Here is a 21,329-nt window from a genome sequence, read left to right on the forward strand (position 1 = left end):
TTCTTGGATATAGAAAGAGAAAAATCATTTTTTGTTTTCTTTAATTTTTTTAAAATTCTTTTTACTGTTTTTAATTTTTTGTAAATTTTTTATTCTATTTCACTTTCTTCATTTCATTTTATTCTATTTTATTATATACTTTTTAAATTTTAAACGTTTTCTTCCATCTTTCTTTCTTTTTGTTCTTTTCTTTCCTTTTTTCTCTATTCTAACAAGCTTCTTTCAACAACCAGACCAAAACACACCTAGGATCTAGCTTCCTTTATTTGGCTTTTTGTGTTGTTTTTAATTTTTTAATTTTAATTTTTTATTTTATTACTTCTTTTTCTTCTGCCAAAATGACAAAATGAAGGAATTCACCCCAAAAGAAAGAACAGGAAGAAATGACAGCCAGATATAAGCAAGATGTCTGAACTAGAATTTAGAAACATGATAATAAGAATACTAGATGAGGTTGAAACAGGCATAGAATCCCTTTCTGTGGAGATAAGAGAAATAAAATCTAGTCAGGAAGAAACTAAAAATGCTATAACTGAGATGCAATCTTGAATGGATGCCACAGTGGCAAGTATGGATGAAGCAGAACAGCAAATCTGCAATATAGAAGACAAAATTATGGAGAATAATGAAGCAGAAAAAAAAGAGGAAAACTAAGGCAAAAGAGCACAATAAAAGAATTAGAGAACTCAGTGACTCATTAAAAAGGAATAACATCCAGGGGCACCTGGGTGGCTCAGTAGGTTAAACTTCCAACTTCGACTCAGGTCATGATCTCCTGGTTCATGAGTTCAAACCCCACGTCTGGCTCTGTGCCGTGTCTCACTCTCTCTCTGCTCCTCTCCCCCATCTCTCAAAAATAAATAAACGTTAAAAATAAAATAAAAAAGATTCTGTCTCTTTCTCCCTCTGCTGTCTCCTAGCTTATGTGCTTGTTCTCTCTCTCTCTCTTAAAAAAAAGGAATAACATACAAATCATAGGAGTCACAGAAGATGAAGAGAGAGAAAAAGGGGCAGAAGGTTTATGTGAGCAAATTATAGCAGAAAACTTTCCTAATCTGGGGAAAGACACAGACATCAAAATCCAAAAAGCACAGAGAACTCCTATTAGATTCAACAAAAACTGACAATCCTAAAAGCACATCATAGTCAAAGTCACAAAATACATAGACAAGGAAAGAATTATGAAAGCAGCAAGGGGAAAAAAGTCCTTAACCTATAATGGAAGGCAGGTCAGGTTTGCAGCAGACCTATCCACAGAAACTTGGCAGGTCAGAAAGGAGTGGCAGGTACATTCAACGTGTTGAATTGGAAAAATATACGGCCAAGAATTCTTTGTCCGCAAAGGGCTCTCATTCAAAATAGAAGGAGAGAGAAAGTGTTTCCCAAACAAACAAAAACTAAAGGAAATCTAAACCAGTCCTGCAAGAAATTTTAAGGGGAATTTGCTGGGTGGAGAAAAGACAAAACAAAACAAAAAATACTGAAATCAACAAAGACTAGAAAGGACCAGAGAACATCTCCAGAAACTCCAACTCTACAGGCAATACAATGACACTAAATTCATATCTCTCAGTAATCACTCTAAATGTCAATGGACTAAGTGCTCCAATCAAAAGACATAGGGTATCAGAATGCATAAGAAATCAAGACCCATCTATAAGCTGCTTACAAGAGACACATTTTATTTATTATTATTATTTTTTTAAAGACACATTTATTCAGCGTCATGATCAGACTATTACATTTAGCAATCAACAGCATGGGTGCAAAAAAAAAAAAAAAACTACATTAAAAGCCTTTGTTGGAATGCTTTACACTTTCCACAGAACAGAAACTAAAATAACCTGTTATACAATTAGTCACAAATACAGTCCTCGAGTTTTTTGCCCATATACATGAGTGTTGTCTAAAACATGTCTTCTTTGTAGCAGCTAAGCCCTGCCACCACTGTGCTTGTCTGAGTTCACAAATCTGTTGTAACCTGTAGCCTCCCTGTCACTTCTCTGGCTCTCCTCTCCTGCTAAGCTTTGTTTCCTGGCAGTAATTAAAACCTTCTACCACTGCCATAGCTACTGCTGCTGCTGGAACCGCCATAGATACCTTGGTTTTGTGGTTTGGCAAAGTATTGGCCTCCACCACCTTAGGGGCCAGAGCTTCTGCCTCCAAAATTTCCTCTTTTCATGGGCCCAAAACTTGAAGATTGATTGTTGTAGTTGCCAAAATCATTACAGCTTCCGCCACCTCCAAAGCTGCTTTCATTGTTACCAAATCCATTATAGCCATCCCCACTGCCACCATATCCACCACTATCTCAACTGCCACCAAAGCCACCTCACCCACTGAAGTTTCCTCCACAGCCAAAGTTGTCACTCCCACCAAAATCACCTCCACGACCACCACCAAAGTTACCAGGACCACTTCAACCTCTTTGGCTGGAGGAAGCACGAGCCATCTCTTGCTTAGATAAAGCTTTCCTTACTTCACAGTTGTAGCCATTCACAGTATGGAATTTCTGAATGACAGTCTTGTCTACAGAGTCTTGGTCGTCAAATGTTACAAAAGCAAAGCCTCTCTTTTTGCCACTGCCTCGGTCAGTCATGATTTCAATCACTTCCATTTTCCCATACTGTTCAAAACAATCTGTTAGATGATGTTCTTCAGTGTCTTCTTTTTTTTTTTTTTGGGGGGGGGGGACAGAGAGAGACAGAGCATGAACGGGGGAGGGGCAGAGAGAGAGGGAGACACAGAATCGGAAACAGGCTCCAGGCTCCGAGCCATCAGCCCAGAGCCCGACGCAGGGCTCGAACTCACGGACCGCGAGATCGTGACCTGGCTGAAGTCAGACGCTTAACCGACTGCACCACCCAGGTGTCCCTTCAGTGTCTTCTTTAATGCCACTGACATAAATCTTTTTCACAGTGAAGTGGGCACCAGGTCTTTGAGAATCTTCTCTCGAGATGAGACAGCCCTCTTTGGTTCTACAACTCTTCCATCCACCTTGTGTGGCCCTGCATTCACGGCTGTATCCACCTCTCCCACAGTGGCATAGGTGACAAACCCAAAGCCTCTGGAGCACTTGGTGTTTGGATCTCTCATTACCACACAGTTCATAAGTGTTCCCCATTGCTCAAAATGGCTCCTCAGACTCTCATCGGTTGTTTCAAAGCTCAAACCTCTGATGAAAAGCTTCCGCAGCTATTCAGGCTCTTTGGGAGACTCTGACTTAGACATGACGGTGGTGGGAGAGGAGACTTTCACAATGATTACTCCGTGGCGTCCACAGGCAGAAAGCCAAGAGACCCATTTTAGACCTAAAGCACCTTCAGATTGAAAGTAAGAGGATGGAGAACCATCTGTCATGCTAATGGTCAACAAATAAAGTTGAAGTAGCCATACTCAAATCAGACAAACTAGATTTTAAAGCAAAGACTCTAACAAGAGATGAAGAAAGGCATTATATCATAATTAAGGGGTCTAGCCACCAAAAGATCTAACAATTGTAAACATTTATCCCCCCAACGTGGAACACCCAAATATATAAATCAATTAATCACAAACATAAAGAAACTCATTGATAATAATGACATTATAGTAGGGGACTTCAACACCCCACTTACAACAATGGACAGATTACCTAAGCAGAAAATCAACAAGGAAACAATGGCTTTGATTGACACACTGAACCAGATGGACTTAACAGATATATTCAGAACATTTCATCCTAAAGCAGTGGTCACACATTCTTCTCGAGTGCATGTGGAACGTTCTCTAGAATAGATCAGATACTGGGATACAAATCAGCCCCCAACAAGTACAAAAAGACCAAGATCATACTGTGCATATTTTCAGACCACAACACTATGAAACTTGAAATCAACCGCAAGAAAAAACTTGGAAAGACAACGAATACTTGGAGATTAAAGAACATCCTACTAAAGAATGAATGGGTGAACCAAGAAATTAAAGAGGAAATTTAAAAGTACATGGAAGCCAATGAACATGAAAACACGACAGCCCAAAACCTCTGGGATCCAGCAAAGGCAGTCATAAGAGGAAAGTATACAGCAATCCAAGCCTTCCTAAAGAAGGAAGAAAGCTCTCAGATACACAACCTAACCTTACACCTAAAGAAGCTGGAAAAAGAACAGCAAATAAAGTCCCAAAGCAGCAGAATACAGGAAATAATAAAGATTAGAGCATAAATCAATGCTATCGAAAACAAACAAACAGAACAGAACAGATCAATGAAACCAGGAGCTGGTGCTTTGAAGAATTAATGAAATTGATACCCCCCTAGCCAGACTGATCAAAAACATAATGGAAAGGACCCAGATAAATAAAATCACGAATGAAAGAGGAGAGATCCTAACCAACACTACATAAACACAAACAATAATAAGGGAATATTATGAACAATTATATGCCAACAAATTAGGAAATCTGGAAGAAAGGGACAAATCCATAGAAACATGTAAACTACCAAAACTGAAACAGGAAGAAATAGGAAATTTGAGCAAACTCATAACCAGTGAAGAAATTCAATCAGTAACCAAAAATCTCCCAACAAACAAGAGTCCAGGGTCAGATGGCTTTCCAGGGGAACGCTACCAAATATTTAAAGAAGAGTTAACACCTATTCTTTTGAAGCTGTTGCAAAAAACAGAAATGGAAGGAAAGCTTCCAACCACATTCTATAAGGCCAGCATTACCTTGATTCCAAAACCAGACAAAGACCCCACTAAAAAGAACTACACACCAATTTCCCTGATGAACACGGATGCAAAAATTCTCAACAAGATACTAGCCAACTGGATCCAACAATACATTAAAAGAATTATTCACCATGACCAAGTGGGATTTATTCCTGGGATGCAGGGCTGGTTCAATATCCACAAATCGATCAGTGTGACACATCACATTAATAAAAGAAAGATTAAGAACCACATGATCCTCTCAATAGATGCAGAGAAAGCATTTGACAAAATACACCATCCTTTCTTGATAAAAACCCTCAAGAAAGTATGGATAGAAGGATCATACCTCAAGATCATAAAAGCCATATATGAAAGACCCACAGCTAATATCATCCTCAATGGGGAAAAACTGAGAGCTTTCCCCCCTAAGGTCAGGAACAAGACAGGGATGTCCATTCTCGCCACTGTTATTCAACTTAGTATTGGAAGTCTTGGCCTCAGCAATCGACAACACAAAGAAATAAAAAGCATCCAAATCAGCAAGGAGGAAGTCAAACTTTCATTCTTTACCAATGACATGATACTTTATGTGGAAAACCTAAAAGACTCCACCAAAAAAACTGCTAGACCCAATCCATGAATTCAGCGAAGTCACAGGATATAAAATAAATGCACAGAAATCAGTTGCATTCGAATACACCAATAATGAAGCAGCAGAAAGAGAAATCAAGGAATTGGTCCAATTTACAATTGCACCCAAACCCATAAAATACCTAGAAATAAACCTAACCAAAGAAGTGAAAAATCTTTACATTGAAAACTATAGAAAACTTATGAGAGAAATTGAAGAAGACACACACACACACAATGAAAAACATCCATGCTCACGGATTGGAAGAAGAAATATTGTGAAAATGTTGACACTACCCAAAGCAATCTACATATTCATGCAATCCCTATCAAAATAACACCAGCATTCTTCACGGAGCTAGAACAAACAATCCTAAGATTTGTATGGAACCACAAAAGACCCCGAATAGCCAAAGCAATCCTGAAAAAGAAAACCAAAATTGGAGGCATCACAATCCCGGACTTCAAGCTGTACTACAAAGCTGTCATCATCAAGACAGTATGGTACCAGCACAAGAACAGACACTCAGATCAATCGAACAGAATAGAGAACCCAGAGATGGACCCACAAACATATGACCAACTAATCTTTGACAAAGCAGGAAAGAATATCCGATGGAATAAAGACAGTCTCTTCAGCAAGTGGTGTTGGGAAAACTGGGCAGCGACATGCAGAAGAACGAACCTGGACCACTTTCTTACAGCAGACACAAAAATAAACTCAAAATGGATGAAAGGCCTAAATGTAAGACAGGAAGCCATCAAAATCCTCGAGAAGAAAGCAGGCAAAAACCTCTTTGACCTTGGCCACAGCAACTTCTTACTCAACACGTCTCTGGAGGCTAGGGAAACAAAAGCAAAAATGAACTACTGGGACCTCATCAAAATAAAAACCTTCTGCACAGCAAAGGAAACAATTAGCAAAACTAAAAAGCAACCGACAGAATGGGAGAAGATATTTGCAAATGACATAGCAAATAAAGAGTTAGTATCCAAAATCTATAAAGAACTTATCAAACTCAACACCCCCCCCAAAACTGAAATAATCCAGTGAAGAAATGGGCAAAAGACATGAATAGACTCTTTTCCAAAGAAGACATCCAGATGGCCAAAAGACACATCAAAAAATAATCAACATCATTCATCATCAGGGAAATACAAATCAAAACCACATTGAGATACCACCTCACACCTGTCAGAATGGCTAAAATTAACAACTCAGGAAACAACAGATGTTGGCAAGGATGCAGAGAAAGAGGATCTCTTTTGCACTTCTGGTGGGAATACAAACTGGTATAGCCACTCTAGAAAAGAGTATGCAGGCTCCTCAAGAAATTAAAAATAGAACTACCCTGTGCTAGCTTCGGCAGCACATATACTAAAATTGGAACGATACAGAGAAGATTAGCATGGCCCCTGCGCAAGGATGACACGCAAATTCGTGAAGCGTTCCATATTTTTTTGAAGAAGACCAAAGCAGGAGACATCACAATCCCAGACTTTAGCCTCTACTACAAAGCTGTAATCATCAAAACAGCATGGTATTGGCACAAAACAGACACATAGACCAATGGAATAGAATAGAAACCCCAGAACTAGACCCACAAATGTATGGCCAACTCATCTTTGACAAAGCAGGAAAGAATATCCAATGGAAAAAAGACAGTCTCTTTAACAAATGGTGCTGGGAGAACTGGACAGCAACATGCAGAAGATTGAAACTAGACCACTTTCTCACACCATTCACAAAAATAACCTCAAAATGGATAAAGGACCTGAATGTGAGACAGGAAACCATCAAAACCCTAGAGGAGAAAGCAGGAAAAGACCTCTCTGACCTCAGCCGTAGCAATTTCTTACTTGACACATCCCCAAAGGCAAGGGAATTAAAAGCAAAAATGAACTACTGGGAACTTATGAAGATAAAAAGCTTGTGCACAGCAAAGGAAACAACCAACAAAACTAAAAGGCAACCAATGGAATGGGAAAAGATATTTGCAAATGACATATCGGACAAAGGGCTAGTATCCAAAATCTATAAAGAGCTCACCAAACTCCACACCCGAAAAACAAATAATCCAGTGAAGAAATGGGCAGAAAACATGAATAGACACTTCTCTAAAGAAGACATCCGGATGGCCAACAGGCACATGAAAAGATGCTCAATGTCGCTCCTCATCAGGGAAATACAAATCAAAACCACACTCAGGTATCACCTCACGCCAGTCAGAGTGGCTGAAATGAACAGATCAGGAGACTATAGATGCTGGCGAGGATGTGGAAAAACGGGAACCCTCTTGCACTGTTGGTGGGAATGCAAATTGGTGCAGCCCCTCTGGAAAACAGTGTGGCGGTTCCTCAAAAAATTAAAAATAGACCTACCCTATGACCCAGCAATAGCACTGCTAGGAATTTACCCAAGGGATACAGGAGTACTGATGCATAGGAGCACTTGTACCCCAATGTTTATAGCAGCACTCTCAACAATAGCCAAATTATGGAAAGAGCCTAAATGTCCACCAACTGATGAATGGATAAAGAAATTGTGGTTTATATACACAATGGAGTACTACGTGGCAATGAGAAAGAATGAAATATGGCCCTTTGTAGCAACATGGATGGAACTGGAGAGTGTTATGCTAAGTGAAATAAGCCATACAGAGAAAGTCAGATACCATATGGTTTCACTCTTATGTGGATCCTGAGATACTTAACAGAAACCCATGGGGGAGAAGAAGGAAAAAAAAAAAAGAGGTTAGAGTGGAAGAGAGCCAAAGCATAAGAGACTCTTAAAAACTGAAAACAAACTGAGGGTTGATGGGGGGTCGGGGGGGGGGTGATGGATATTGAGAAGGGCACCTTTTGGGATGAGCACTGGGTGTTGTATGGAAACCAATTTGACAATAAACTTCATATATTGAAAAAAAATATAGAACTACCCTATGACCCAGCAATTGCACTGCTAGGCATTTATCCAAGGGATACAGGTGTGCTGTTTTGAAGGGACACATGTACCCCAGTGTTTATAGCAGCACTATCAACAATAGCCAAAGTATGGAAAGAGCCCAAATGTCCATCGATGGATGAATGGATAAAGAAGATGTGGTCTATATATACAAGGGAGTATTACTCGGCAATCAAAAAGAAATCCTGCCATCTGCAACTACGTGGATGGAACTGGAGGGTATTATGCTAAGTGAAATTAGTCAGAGAAAGACAAAAATCATATGACTTCACTCATAGGTGGAATTTAAGATACAAAACAGATGAACATAAGGAAAAGGAAGCAAAAATAATATAAAATCAGGGAGGGGAACAAACCATAAGAGACTCTTAAATACAGAAAACAAACTGAGGGTTGCTGGAGGGGTTGTGGGAGGGGGGATGGGCTAAATGGGTGAGGGGCATTAAGGAGGACACTTTTGGGGATGAGCACTGGGTGTTACACACAGGGGATAGATCACTGGAATCTACTCCTGAAATCATTTTACACTCTATGCTAACTAACTTGGATGTAAATTTAAAAAAATAAATAATTTAAAATATTAAAAAAAAAAACAACTCAAGAAAACCCTTCTAAAACTATGTTGGTTTAGCAAGGTTGCAGAATAAAAGGTTAATGAGCAAAAAATTCATTGTATTTCTGTATTCTTACAACCAACAATTGATCATTGAAAATACCATTTATAAAGAGCATCCCGTGCAATACTTAGGGATGATGTTGACAAAAGATGTGTAAAGCCTGTTTGCTCTGAAAGCTGCAAAACACTGCTGAAATACATTGCTAAGGGCGTCAGCAGATGGAGAGGTACGCCGTCCTCATTGATGAGCAGACTTAATAATATGTAGGGGTGCCTGGGGGCTCAGTTGGTTGAGTGTCCAGCTTTGGCTCAGGTCATGATCTCACGGATTGTGAGTTCAAGCCCCCCATCGGAGTCTCTGCTGTCAGCATGGAACCTGCTTTGGATCCTCTGTCTTCCCCTCTTTTCTCTGCCCCTCCCCCATGCGTGCTCGTGTGCGGTCTCTCTCCCTCTCTCTCTCTCTCTCTGTCTCTCTCTTTCTCAAAAATAAACATTAAAAAATAATGAGATGTAAATTCTCCTTGAACTGATCTATGGATCAGGTGCAGTCCCAGCCCATATCCCAAGGGCATTGTTCACAAGGAGACTAGGAGGCTAACTCTGAAATGCATATGGAAATGCGAAGGATCTAAAATCGCTAAGACCCTTTTGAAAATGAAGGTGAAAGGTAGAGGTGTCACACGACCCGAGTTTCGGCCTTAATATACTCACAACAGTGTGGTAAGGGCGTCAAGACGGACATACAGACGGATGCACCCGTCGGAGTGTCCACTGTTAAGGACCCACAGCACCTTGTGTCGGCGAGCGTGTGGAGTGGCCAGAGCCCTCTTCCGCTGCCGGTGGGGATGGGGGAGAGCAGCCTCTTTGGAGAGCTGTTTGGTGGCCCCTCCGACAGAAGAATCCCCCTATCACATGCCCCTGGATTCCACTCCTGGGTTGTACCCAAGAGAGGTATAAACATCTGTCCACGCAAAGACCAGAGGCGATTGCCCACAGCGACATTCCTCATGAGGCCTCAGGCCTGGGAACCTCCCAGATGTCCATCAACAGGGGCGTGGGTGGAGGGACCATGATGTGGCCTTATAGCAGAGTCCTGTGGGCAGCAGGAGTGAATGACAGAGACACCCCCCGCCCCCCCCGCCAGCAGCAGGGATGTGTCTCTGGATCCTGCTGAGGAAAGAAACCCGAGACCAAAGAGTACGCGCTGTGAGATTCCATTTTATCCAATTCTAGAAAAAGTGGGCTGATGCATATGGGGCGTTTCCAGGCTTGGGGGGTGGGTGGCGAATAGCTCTGTTACAAACAGCACATGCGGTGGTTGCCAGGGGCGGGGCGTGCAGGGGAGGACGGAGGGGGTGCGCAAAGGGGTTGCAGGCAGCTTTGCCGGTGATGGGCTGCTCACTGTCTTGGTCGTAGAGGTGACTTCAGGGGCACAGAGCGTGTAAGTCTCATCACGGTGTGCACCCTAGGTGTGTCCACTTTATCGTTACTTCAGGTGTGCCCTGACCGAGCTGAGCAAAGACAGAAGATGTTGGATGGTGACGAAGCCATGGGGGTTGGGACAGGACACACGTGGGCAAAGCTGGGGACGTGGGTGTAGCTGATGGTGGCACCCGTGTGAAGCTCCTAATTTAGGTGATGTGATGGAGACACAGAGGCAGGCCGAGCGGGCGTTGCCCGCACCCCCCCCCCCCAGCAGGTCTGGGCGCCAGAGCCCTCAGGTTCCCCGGTCCCTGCTCCTGCTCCTGCTGGTCCCTCAGCCAAGCACCCTGCAGGGGTCCCGCCAGCCAGGGCCCCTCCTTGCCAGCACCCAAGTCAGGGCTCTGTCCAGCCCAAGGTGAGGCCTCAGAAGGTGGTGGCCGCCCGGCAGGGGGTGCAGGCCTCCAAAGCCTCTGGTCCTCCTAGGAAGGGGCAGGCTGCTTGCTTGGGCATCTGCGGGGGTGCTGAGAACTCACAGGGACACAATGATCCAGTTGCCCAGACCCGGGCAGCAAACCTGGAACCCGGGCAGCGGGGCCCAGATCCAGGCAGTTGGGCCAAGGTAAGTTTACCCACATTGGGTTGACCGCATCCAGGTGAGCTCAACAGCCCCCTTTGCCAGCCTCCCTAGGGTGGAGGGGTGTGTGTGTGTGTGTGTGTGTGTGTGTGTGTGTTCTGACCATTTGGGTCACAGGCCTTCTGCCCTGTGGCCCCACCCAAGCCTCCCCAGGAGCGTCCTCTCCTGGGGCTGCAGAGAAGATGCCTGGGGAGGGCTGTGTCTCCTCTGGGGGGGGGGGGGGTGACACTAGTATTTCAGGAGTCCTGCACGAGACCAAGACGGGCCCTGGGTGACAAGTCCCAGGCCCTGGGGGCCTGTGAGGCGGGATGGCCTCCTCCCTCCCCCCTGCACTCCTGAAACAGGAAGACACAACCACACTGGTTTTTGATCATTTATTCCTGTGCGGAGGTTCAAGTAGAAAAATGGAAACCCAACAGAATGAATGTAAAGTCAGAAGGGACACGTGCATCCTCTCGCCTGGGGGGCGGGGCTCCAGGCCATCAGCTCGCTGGCTGCGGCCCCAGACCCTCCGAGGGGACCCCCAGCCCAGGACGCGGGAGCCTCCCCCTTCGTGGCGAGGGAGGGGCTGTGGAATCTCCCAGTCCGGGAGAGGAAGCGACGGGGGCCCTGGAAGTCCCCGGGGGAAGGGGATGGGCAGGTCACAGGCTGGGGGCCGAGAGGAGGGCGGCGAGGAGGAGGCCGAGGGCCAGCGCCAGGCCGGGGGCGGGGCCGCTGAGCCGGCTGCGGGCGGGGGCGCTGCTCTGCAGGCTCTTGTTGCACAGGTCGCCCTGACAGCACCGGGTGGCCGTCACGCCACTGCTGACCTGGCCCTGAAGGTTGTGCGTGGGCGTGCACGACTCCACGCAGTCCTTCTCCACCAGGTTCCCCAGCAGGGGCTCCACTGGAACGGATGGGCACAGTCAGACTGGGCAGCTGCCTCTGAGCCCCCCGCCCCCCCGCGTCTGGCCTCCCCAGCACCCCAAGTCCCAGCTCCCGGCCCCCACCGCCCCCCCGGCCGACCCATCACCGACCCGTCCCCACCAGCCTGCCGGCGTCGGGGCCCCTGAGCGGAGCTCTGGGGTGCCCTGCGGGGCCCCCTTCCCTGGCTCCGTGCTCCCGGGTCACTCACGCTTGGTTATGGTCCTGCAGTAGCGTGCGCTGGCCGCACAGTCCTGAGCTTTCTCGCAGTTGGTGGAGCTGGAGCACACGTGACAGCGGAGAGCAAGGGCTGGGGGGCGAGGGGCACAGGGGTCACTGTCGGGACCGAGCCCTCTGCCGCCCCTGACCCGCGCCAGGCCCCTCCTACACCCCAGGCCCTGCCAGGGCTCCTGTCTCCCCGGAGGCAGGAGGCGACAGTCCTTGGCTGCCCAGAGCCTGGGACGCCGGGACCCCTTGTGCCGGGAGGAGGGGCTGTGCTGGGCCTGTCTAGAGAGCTGGTGGTGCTGGGTACATGGGGGACCCTTCCCCAGGAACATCACAGAGCTCTGAGACTTGCTAAGAGCAGCTCACAAGACACGACTGCTGCCCCTCCCCCCACCCCCGCCGCTGCCAGAGGCTGCCCCCAGCGGGCGGAAGTGGTCCTGAGGACCTGAGTCAAGGCCCAGGGCTTCAGCCGGACCATGCTGAGCCTGTGGGAGGAGGGGCTTCCCGGGGACCAGACAGTCAGGGGCTGGGTGACCCGAACATTGGTCTTTCCCCAGGGGAGGCATCTCAGCACCGCTCCCAGCCTCTCTCCCTGTGCGTGTCTGATCCCATGGGCTGATTCGAAGATGTTGCGATATTTTAAGTCTGATTCCACTAAGACATGGGTTCATTTTGTCTGAAATTCAGTCCAGGATTCTCTGAGCCCAAAGGCCGGTAACCTCAGGCTTCCAGAGCGTGTCCCACAGACCCAAGCTGCCCACCCGCCCCAGCCCTGCACCCTGCCCCTCACCCACCTGGCCCCGCGGCTACCGCCAGTGCGATGAGGAGCAGCAGACCTGGCTTCATCTTGGGGTGTCTCCGGGAGCAGTGGGGGCCCCTCCTCTCTGGAGGCCTTATAGCTGGGGCAGGTGCTGGTGGGAGGGACCAAGACGGGCAGGTGGCCAGGCAGTAGCGTTCCACCCGCCCCACCCTGGCTGGCCTACACCCACCCGCCCAGTGCGGCCTCCCCTGCCACCTGGAGGGACCTCTGGCCCTGGCTGCCTGCCCCCCAGGGCAGGGGGTTTCCCTCCCCCCACCTCCGGGCGAGGGACAGAGGCCTCCGCTGGCTCTGCAGCTCACTGCGTCCTCTTCCTCTCTCCGGCTCTCTGTCCGACCCCCGGATCATTTTGTCTCAGACCTGTCACCTCCTCCCTTGCGACCCCCACCCTCAGATAAGGTCAACAGGGTCACAAGCCTATGCAGGTGCCCTGTGGGCGCCCTTGGCTGTGCCCCCCGCGCTGGCCCTGCCTTCCTGGGCTCGGGGCTCAGGATCACCAGGCCCACCCATGGAGCCCTGGGCAAAGGACCCCACGGAAGGAAGGCACCTTGCTGAGATGCCAGGACCTCGGGGTAGTGAGAGGAAGAGGAGCAGGGTGGGCTGCGGGCTCGGCGTGTGGAGGCTGGATGTGCCTGCAGAGAGGTGAGCGTGGGAGCAGGGGCAGGACCTGGGGCACTGGGGGAGGGGCAGGGGCAGGGCTGATGGGGGAGGGGACGGTGCCGAGGCAGAGATTCGACTCGCTCTCCAACTGGGAGAAACCGAGGGCCCCTCAAGTCTCCAACAGCCCTTCCTTCCACCCTCCCACCAAGGACTCTGTCCACCGTGCCCTGGGCCCCGGCCCTCCGGGAGGAGCCCTAGCCTTCACCCTGCTCCAGGACCCGTGGCTGTCCGTCTCTTGCTCTGGTCCCGAGGGCAGTGAGCTCTTCCAGGCCAGGGGCTGTGGGTGCCCGGCAGATCTCCCTAACTTCACCTCACAGTGCTCGCGGGGATGGGGGGGGGGCGGAGGGGCTTGGCCCTAAGCACAAGGGCCGCCCTCCCCCCCGCCCCGTAGGTCTCCTTGCCGGCCCTGGGCCCCCGCTGCTGCTCTGCTAGGCCAGCTGGACCCTGCTGGGTGGTGCGGGTGGGCCCTCCGAGGCCTCACCCTGTCCCTGCCCTGGCAGGCCGAGCCGACCGTGGGTGCGGGTAGGGCCAGAGCACGGGCGGAGATGAGCCCTCCCCCTGCCGCAGCCCCCATCCCGCAAGTACGGGAGGGCCTGCGGCAGGGAGGGGAGGCGAGGCTGGAGGGAGGACAGGGTTCAGGCTGGGGAGGTCTGGGACCCCTTGGCCCTTCCTCCCAGTGTGGCTCTGGGCGGGCCAGCTCCGGAGCTGGGCCTCCCCTCTCCCCTGCCACGTGGGGTAAAGTCGGGGCTACATCCGGTGCCAGGGGTCCAAAGACGTGCTGCCTGACACTCTGTGCTGTGCACCCTAAAGAAGTTACTGGACCTGGTGGGAGTGGCCAAGGGTGGGGGGTGGTGTGGCTTCCTTCCAGGACCCTGGGGGACGCCGGGAGGCCCCTGACGCGGTCCCACAGGCTGGTCCCAGCCCCCCTGAGCCTTGTTTAGCACAGCTGGGGTGTCCCCTGACAAGGCAGGTGATGCGGGGGGCCCCCTGCCCACATCCCGAGAGAGAAAGTCACCCCAAGCTCTGAGGCCTTCCCGAATTCATTCCACAGCCATTCATGGGCAGATGGAAGGCAGGGTCCTGGGAAGCAGGATATAGGGCTTGGGGAGGGGGTGGTGACTGGCAGATGGGGAGGGGTGACTCACTGAGGCCAAGGGGCACGGAAGCTACTGGAAAAACAAGTTTGGAGGCTTGGATTTCCTGTAGGGCCTAGTAGAGCTATGGGGTCCAGGGGTGTCGGGCAGACCAGGACTGGAAGTTTGGATGTGAGGCCCGTGGACAGCAGGGTCCCCTCCTCTGGGGCTGGAGGTGACCCAGCACACCTGGCCCATCCGCACAGGGCACCTCAGGCTTCACTGTGGCCGTGTGCTCTGGAGGCAGGGACAGACACCTATGGGAGCAGACGTGGCAGCTAGGCCCTGGTTCCACGGGGAGAAAGCCTTTGTCTCTGGCGAGGCGGCCAGTGAGGACAGGGGCTGCCCACCAGGGTGTGAGCTGCCTGTCCTGGGGGGGCCTCCTAGCAGAACTATCGACAGCCGCCTCAGACACAGTTTGCTTGGGGGAGAAAGTGGGCAGTTCCCATGGCGGGAGCTTTCTGAGAACTGGGAGTCATTGGAAGGACAGTCAGGGAGGACTTCCTGCAGGTGGTGACCTGATTGCCCTGATCTTGGAGGCAGATTTCAGGGGAGAGGGGAGTCGTCATGGCCCTTTAAGTTGGCCCCCTTCCAGCATCCTTCTGCTGGTGAGGAAGTGAGGTCCCAAGAGGGCCCTGCGGGCGGGCTCCAGCCAGGTCACCCTGGCAGTGGCGTGAACCCGGACACTCCTGTGTCCATGGCCTCTCCTCCTGTCCCCCTCATCCTCTGGAGAAAACTGCTACTTTCCAGAACTCAAGCCCTCTCACCCAGTCCCTGGAGCCAACAGCAACAACAGCTAGAAGAGGTCGTGGAGGGGCACAGGCGGAGGGTGCTACCAGCCCCCACCCTCAGCCCTGCCTGCTTCCTGAACACAGCGGGCCAGGAGGCCAGGCGCCGGGACAAGCCCAGACCTACGCCTGCAGTGTGCCTTTCCTGCTCATGCCCCCCGCCCCACAGGCCCCACACCCTGCCTTCCACTGCTCCCCACGTCTCAGCCTTGGAGTGCGGGGAAAGACAGGAATCAAGGCCTAGACCACCAGGCCATGGGGGTCCCTGGGGTCGCACAAAGGGGTGAGTGGCCCAGAGAGGGAAGCAGCGCGGCACAGGGGCCACTCCAGGCGTTCTGAAAATGCAGCCGGGGAGGCCCTGGGGCCCTGCCTTGGGCTGAAGGTGAGCTTCCGCGTGGGCAAGTCAGGTTCCCCCACTGGGTGCACCCCCAAGCCTTGGGGCCTGGGGACAAGCCTCCTTCAGTTTCAAGTTGCATTACAGGCGGGTCCCACGGCTGCACACAGGGGGACACTGCACCTACCCACTCACTCCCTTGGCTAGCAGTGCCCATCATAGACCCTGCACTCTGGGCACGACAGGGACAGACAGGAGAGACAGGGCCAGCCCTCGGGACCCCTGGATGAGCTGGGGAGACGGTGCACAGACAAGCGTACCCCATGTGAGTGGGAGGTCAAGGAGGCCAAGGGAGGGGGGGTCTCCTGAGGATAGAGCAAGGGCAAGGGGGTCAGGGCCTGGATCTGGTCCCCGGTGGCCTCTGGCACGCCGTAGCCCTTTCCTGTCTCTGCCCCTTCCTCCCCAGTAGGGCTGAGGTGACTCCCTTGTGAGTCAGCCAGTGGAGGGATACGGTGCCCCCTGAGGCCTTTGCGCCTCCTTCACACACCTGCACACACGCATGGGGCCTCCCTCGGATGACACAGAGAGGGCCTTGTCCGTGGTCACCCAGTCAGCAAGTGGGAACCAAAACTGGGCCCACCCTCCACTCTGTCCCTGCTGGCCTGGGGCTCTTACCCCACACCCAGGCCTCCCTGCCCCTCCCTCATGTGCAGGAGACTCACCCTTACACACAGGGCCACAGGCCTAGACATGGGTCCCTCTCACCTGCTTCCCAGGGCCTGGCATGGCCCCGCCTGTCCTTCATCATCTCCTGGGACCATGGCCACTGGTGTGGGGCCTCCCTTTCCCGCTCTGCCAGAGTGCAAATCCGGGGAGCAGCCACATGGGCAGCCCTTCCCTGCCTTGGGGTGCAGCCTGTCTCCCAGGAATGCCTGGACTGGAGCCCTAGGCTCCCGTAGACCAGGAGAGACATGCCAGTTCTCAGGCCTGGTGGGCCACTCCCCTGCGAGAGGCCCCGCACGGCTCCTAGGGCCAGCCCCGGGTCCCCGAGCAGAGGTCTGACGTGGGCCCTGCCAATCGGCGTCTCCGGCTGTGTCTGTGAGAGGCACTGGGATTCAGGGGACCGGGTGATGGGGGAAGCTCTCAGAGTGGGGAGTGAGGGCTGTGTCCTTCCATGAAGTAGAGGAAGAGAGCTTGCCGAAGGGCACGGGCACCGAGCCACAGAGCCACAGCAACCTGGGGACCTCGGAGTTCCATGGCTGCAGGCTCTTAGCGGTGTACGCTTGCAGAACACGCAAACCTGGAATTGCAGAAGCTAAAGCACCTGAGATCCAGGTGCCCTGGAGGGGGTTTATTCTCTGCATGTTAGGATAAGCTCCCTCTAGGGTTTGAGAAAAAGAAAATGTGCTCATGTTCTACCCCTAGGTTCTCCCTTCTGCTGTGCCACTGCTCACTGATCCTCCTGCTATAGCCTGAGCTTGTGGCCTTAAACCCTTGAGCTCCATGACGGCATAGGGTGTAGGTTCCAGGGTAGTGAACACCTACCACCTACATAATCCACCCATCTGTAGCTTACCCATCCATCCATCCATCCATCATATACTCATCATCCATCCATCCATCCATCCATCCATCATATACTCATCATCCATCCATCCATCCATCCATCCATCATATACTCATCATCCATCCATCCATCCATCCATCATATACTCATCATCCATCCATCCATCCATCATATACTCATCATCCATCCATCCATCCATCCATCCATCATATACTCATCATCCATCCATTCCTCCATCCATTCCCCCATCATATACTCATCATCCATCCATCCATCCATCCATCCATCATATACTCATCATCCATCCATCCATCCATCCATCATATACTCATCATCCATCCATTCCTCCATCCATTCCCCCATCATATACTCATCATCCATCCATCCATCCATCCATCCATCATATACTCATCATCCATCCATCCATCCATCCATCCATCATATACTCATCATCCATCCATCCATCCATCCATCATATACTCATCATCCATCCATCCATCCATCCATCATATACTCATCATCCATCCATTCCTGCATCCATTCCTCCATCATCCACTCATTATCTGTCCATCCATCTACTCATCCACTCATACAACTAATGTATCCTGTAGGAGATAGTTACAGTGATGTCTGTTTCTCCTGTCCCCTCTTCCCTTTCTCATTCACATACACACCTACCGCCTGACAAGAGAAAACAGTAATTCTCAAAGACTGTGGAGTGAAACCCAGTGGGGCCTCTGGTTGGCAGGCAGCTCTGGGATTTGCGACACCCAACATGCACACACGTTCCTTTTACTTAAGATTATATATGATTTGGGGGTGGCTTTGAGAGGACATCATTGATCCTAACACTTAAGAGAGAAATAAACATCTTACGTGGATCATGTGCCCTGTCAGTCTGTCTGTGTGTCTTTGGCCCAGGTACGTCTTACATAGAGCAGCGTAAGTTCCTTTCCTTAACAACCCCCCCCGCCATTTGTCCCTTGTCCCTTGGGAACAGGAAATGGACCCCTGTTGGATCCTGCTACCCTTTAAGCCGCACTAAACCCCGGCCAGGACAACCAGATTTAAAAAAAAAAAAAAAGATTTGGGGGGAGTGCCTGGGTGGCTCAGTTGGTTGAGTGTCCAACTCTTGATTTTCATTCAGGTCATGATCTTACAGTTCATGGGATCCGGCCCTGCATCAGGTTCTGCGCTAGGTGTGGAGACTGCTTGCGATTATCTCTCTCCCCCTCTTTCTCTCTTCCCCTCCCCCATGCTCTCAGTCTCTCTCTCTCTCTCTCTCTCTCTCTCTCTCAAAATAAATACATAAACCTTTAAAAAACAGATTTTTGGCAACAGCGGATGAAGTTCTCGGATGGGGACTACTGTCCTCCCCAGTGCGTGTAGGGGAGGGCTTCAATCTTCCAGTGAGACCCAGATTTCAGAGGCGGACAGCCTCTTTCCAACTCTGCACTTTATAGACGAGGTTCCGGACTCTTGTCGGGGACAAGATAACAGGAGCTGGCAGCACCACATCTGCATCAGCAGGTGGCCTGGGAGCGAGGGGTGCATTGTCCTCACGCGGCCTAGGTGCCGAGGACACCCAGTCCCTGCTCCTCTGGGCCTCAGGCAGCTGCTGAGCTTTGAATCTGGAGCAGCCCAGCTCAGCCACTCCCTGCTCAGCCTGGTGGCCTCGGGGGCTCAGCTCTGGCACCCGGCCCTGGTGCAGGGGGGTTGCATGCTGTTGCAACTGCTCTGGGTGTGGGGACAGGCTCCTCAGGGCAGGGAGTGGGGCCCCAGCTGGGCCTGGCAGGGAGCTGGGTGCTCAGCCTACAAGAACTCGGGGGATCAGAGGCCTGTGTCATCTTTACCTGGGAACATTACGTAAGATTGGACAAGTGCTGCTACTTGGGGAGGAGGAGAGGCCGGGTGGAAGGAAGGTGACACAGGGAGACCCAGGACCCCCCCAGGGCTGAGCGCAGGGCAGAGGCCCAGCTTCCGACTGTGACCCTGGGGGATGCAGGACCGGGAGAAAGGCCACAGCTATGCTGTGCTCCGAGTATCAGCCAAGCTCTCTGAGCTCCAGCGGCCTCCCTGCCTTCCTGCCAGGGGGAACAGGTCAAAGCCTGTGGCCTGGCTGTGGCCCCACGCCCACACAGCCCCAGAATGCTCCTCCCTGAGGATCAAGCCCAGCTTCCCACAAACCCTGCTCAGCCGACCCACCTTTAGTGTTCCCCCACTGCCTGGGTCTCCGTGCAGCCCCTCCGGCCCTTTCTTACCTCTGGGCCTTTGCACCTGTTGTCCTCACTGCCTTCCCAGGGCTGGGATCGCAGCCCTCTGAGAGTCCGGTGAGCCCTCCAGCACCCCACCCTCCTCCCCACAGCCCTACAGGTCTGTGGTGCCCCAGGGCCCACCCGATCCTGGTATGCGGTGGGCGGGCGCGGTCTCTGAGAGTCCCCTGACTTAATGACTGTGGGGAAGCCGTGGGGGCGGGGAGGAGGCAGAGAGAATTCAGGCTTTGGGGCAGACCGCGCTGCCAGCCAGGGATTAAATCCAAAAAGCAGTTTGTGCCTCAGCGTCCTCATCTGTAGCAAGGGCAATTAATGTCCTCATTGGAAATGTCTCTTGGCCGCACCTCGACTTGTGAATGTCGAAGTCTCGCAGGAGACCCCCGGTCATCACGTGGCACCCAATGTGGCTTTCCCTTGGGACTTGTACAGGTAGGGCCTGCCCTAGCGGGGAAGCTGGTCGGACTGGAGTCAAGAGAGGGAATTTCCACTCTCTTTGAGAAAGAAACCCCAAACTTCAAAGGCTGGGTGGGGTGGCCCAACCCTGAGCCCCAAGTTTGTTCCCGAGAAGGCCACTTCACGTGGACTTTGTGCCAACCTGCTCCTGGGTCCCCGGAGCCCAGCAGTCCTGGCCACGAAGGGAACTGTACTAGTGACTCAGAGGGGCCCCAAGGGAATCCTGACATCCGTGTTTCGAGGCAGGGCCCCCTCAGCCCCCCTTGTCCTCCAGGGTGTGGACAGAACCACAGAAAGCCTGCGAGAACACAAGTCCCTGCCCCTGCCCCGCTTCCCCACACGCTTCAGGAGCACCCCCGGGTAGAATGGTGGCCAGGCAGCGTCACAGGCACGGGGGACAGACAGCAGGCTGGGCTTGCAGGCACTGGGTGGGGGGTGGTGGCCCGGTGAGGCCAGAGAGGTGGCTGCTGGGAACGGGAGGACCTTTGTCCCTTTTGGGTACTCTGGGAACTCCGGGGACACTAGTGTCCGGCCGAGTTGCGGAGGTGGGGGCTGAGAGAAAGGCAGTGGGAGACCGGCTGTCCTGGCTGCACTCTGTCCCTTGGTTCCCAGAATCGAGGCCCAGGCCCCACTGGGGAAGGTCCCGGGCGTCATGGCGTCCCGTCACCTTGGCACTTGGGCTGTGGGAGCTGCGCTCCGCCAGGCAGGCAGGACGTTGGCCTCCGGGGCCCCCGGAAGGGATGTGAGGGACAGCGATGTTGGGGGAGGGAAATTACCAGGGCCTGCGAGGGGAGGAGGCAGGTGGGCCAGGGCAGGGCCCCAGGGCTAGGAGCAGGGAGGCCCCGAGAGGGCTGTGGGCCGGGGACCTGCATGCGGTCCTGGGGAGAGGCCCCGGGCAGAGGTGAGGGAGGAGAGCTGGAGCCTCTGGCCCCTTGCCCCCCAAGAAGAGCCCCGGGTGCCCGGCTGGGCCCTGACTGGGGGTGCAGGGCGGTAGGAGTTGTGGGGCACACCGCAGGGCCGACCACAGATGCTGGGGAACCCCACGGGAGCCCCCAGGCTGAGGGCTGGGAAGGGGTGCTGGCTTTTTGGATTCTGAAGAGAGTGCCTCCTGCTCCCTGAGTTTATGCCTGGAGAATGCCACTGCCCTCCGTAAAGTGCCCCTGCCTGGCCCCGAGGTACGGGGGACCCCCCCAAAATTTCAACATCTCAGACAACGGG

At 52.1% G+C, this 21,329-nt stretch overlaps 1 protein-coding gene, 1 non-coding gene and 1 pseudogene across 2 annotated transcripts; 1 reads left to right on the forward strand and 2 right to left on the reverse strand.

Moving 5' to 3' along the window:
- Nucleotides 1-1,710: 1,710 nt before the first annotated feature.
- LOC122495874 lies at nucleotides 1,711-3,252 on the reverse strand (annotated as a pseudogene).
- A 3,426-nt stretch (nucleotides 3,253-6,678) lies between these two features.
- Nucleotides 6,679-6,785, forward strand: LOC122496159. The gene has a single exon (XR_006300698.1). It is a non-coding gene; the product is annotated as a U6 spliceosomal RNA (small nuclear RNA).
- Nucleotides 6,786-11,321: 4,536 nt separating this feature from the next.
- Nucleotides 11,322-12,997, reverse strand: LY6D (lymphocyte antigen 6 family member D). The gene is made up of 3 exons (XM_043601933.1): nucleotides 12,881-12,997; nucleotides 12,073-12,171; nucleotides 11,322-11,844 (listed from the first exon to the last, which is right to left on the reverse strand). The coding sequence occupies exons 1-3, from the start codon at nucleotides 12,930-12,932 to the stop codon at nucleotides 11,603-11,605; spliced, it is 393 nt and encodes a 130-aa protein (XP_043457868.1). The 5' UTR covers nucleotides 12,933-12,997; the 3' UTR covers nucleotides 11,322-11,602.
- Between the last annotated feature and the right edge of the window lie 8,332 nt (nucleotides 12,998-21,329).

This window comes from Prionailurus bengalensis, chromosome F2, assembly GCF_016509475.1.
Source record: "Prionailurus bengalensis isolate Pbe53 chromosome F2, Fcat_Pben_1.1_paternal_pri, whole genome shotgun sequence".
Classification (NCBI taxonomy): domain Eukaryota; kingdom Metazoa; phylum Chordata; class Mammalia; order Carnivora; family Felidae; genus Prionailurus; species Prionailurus bengalensis.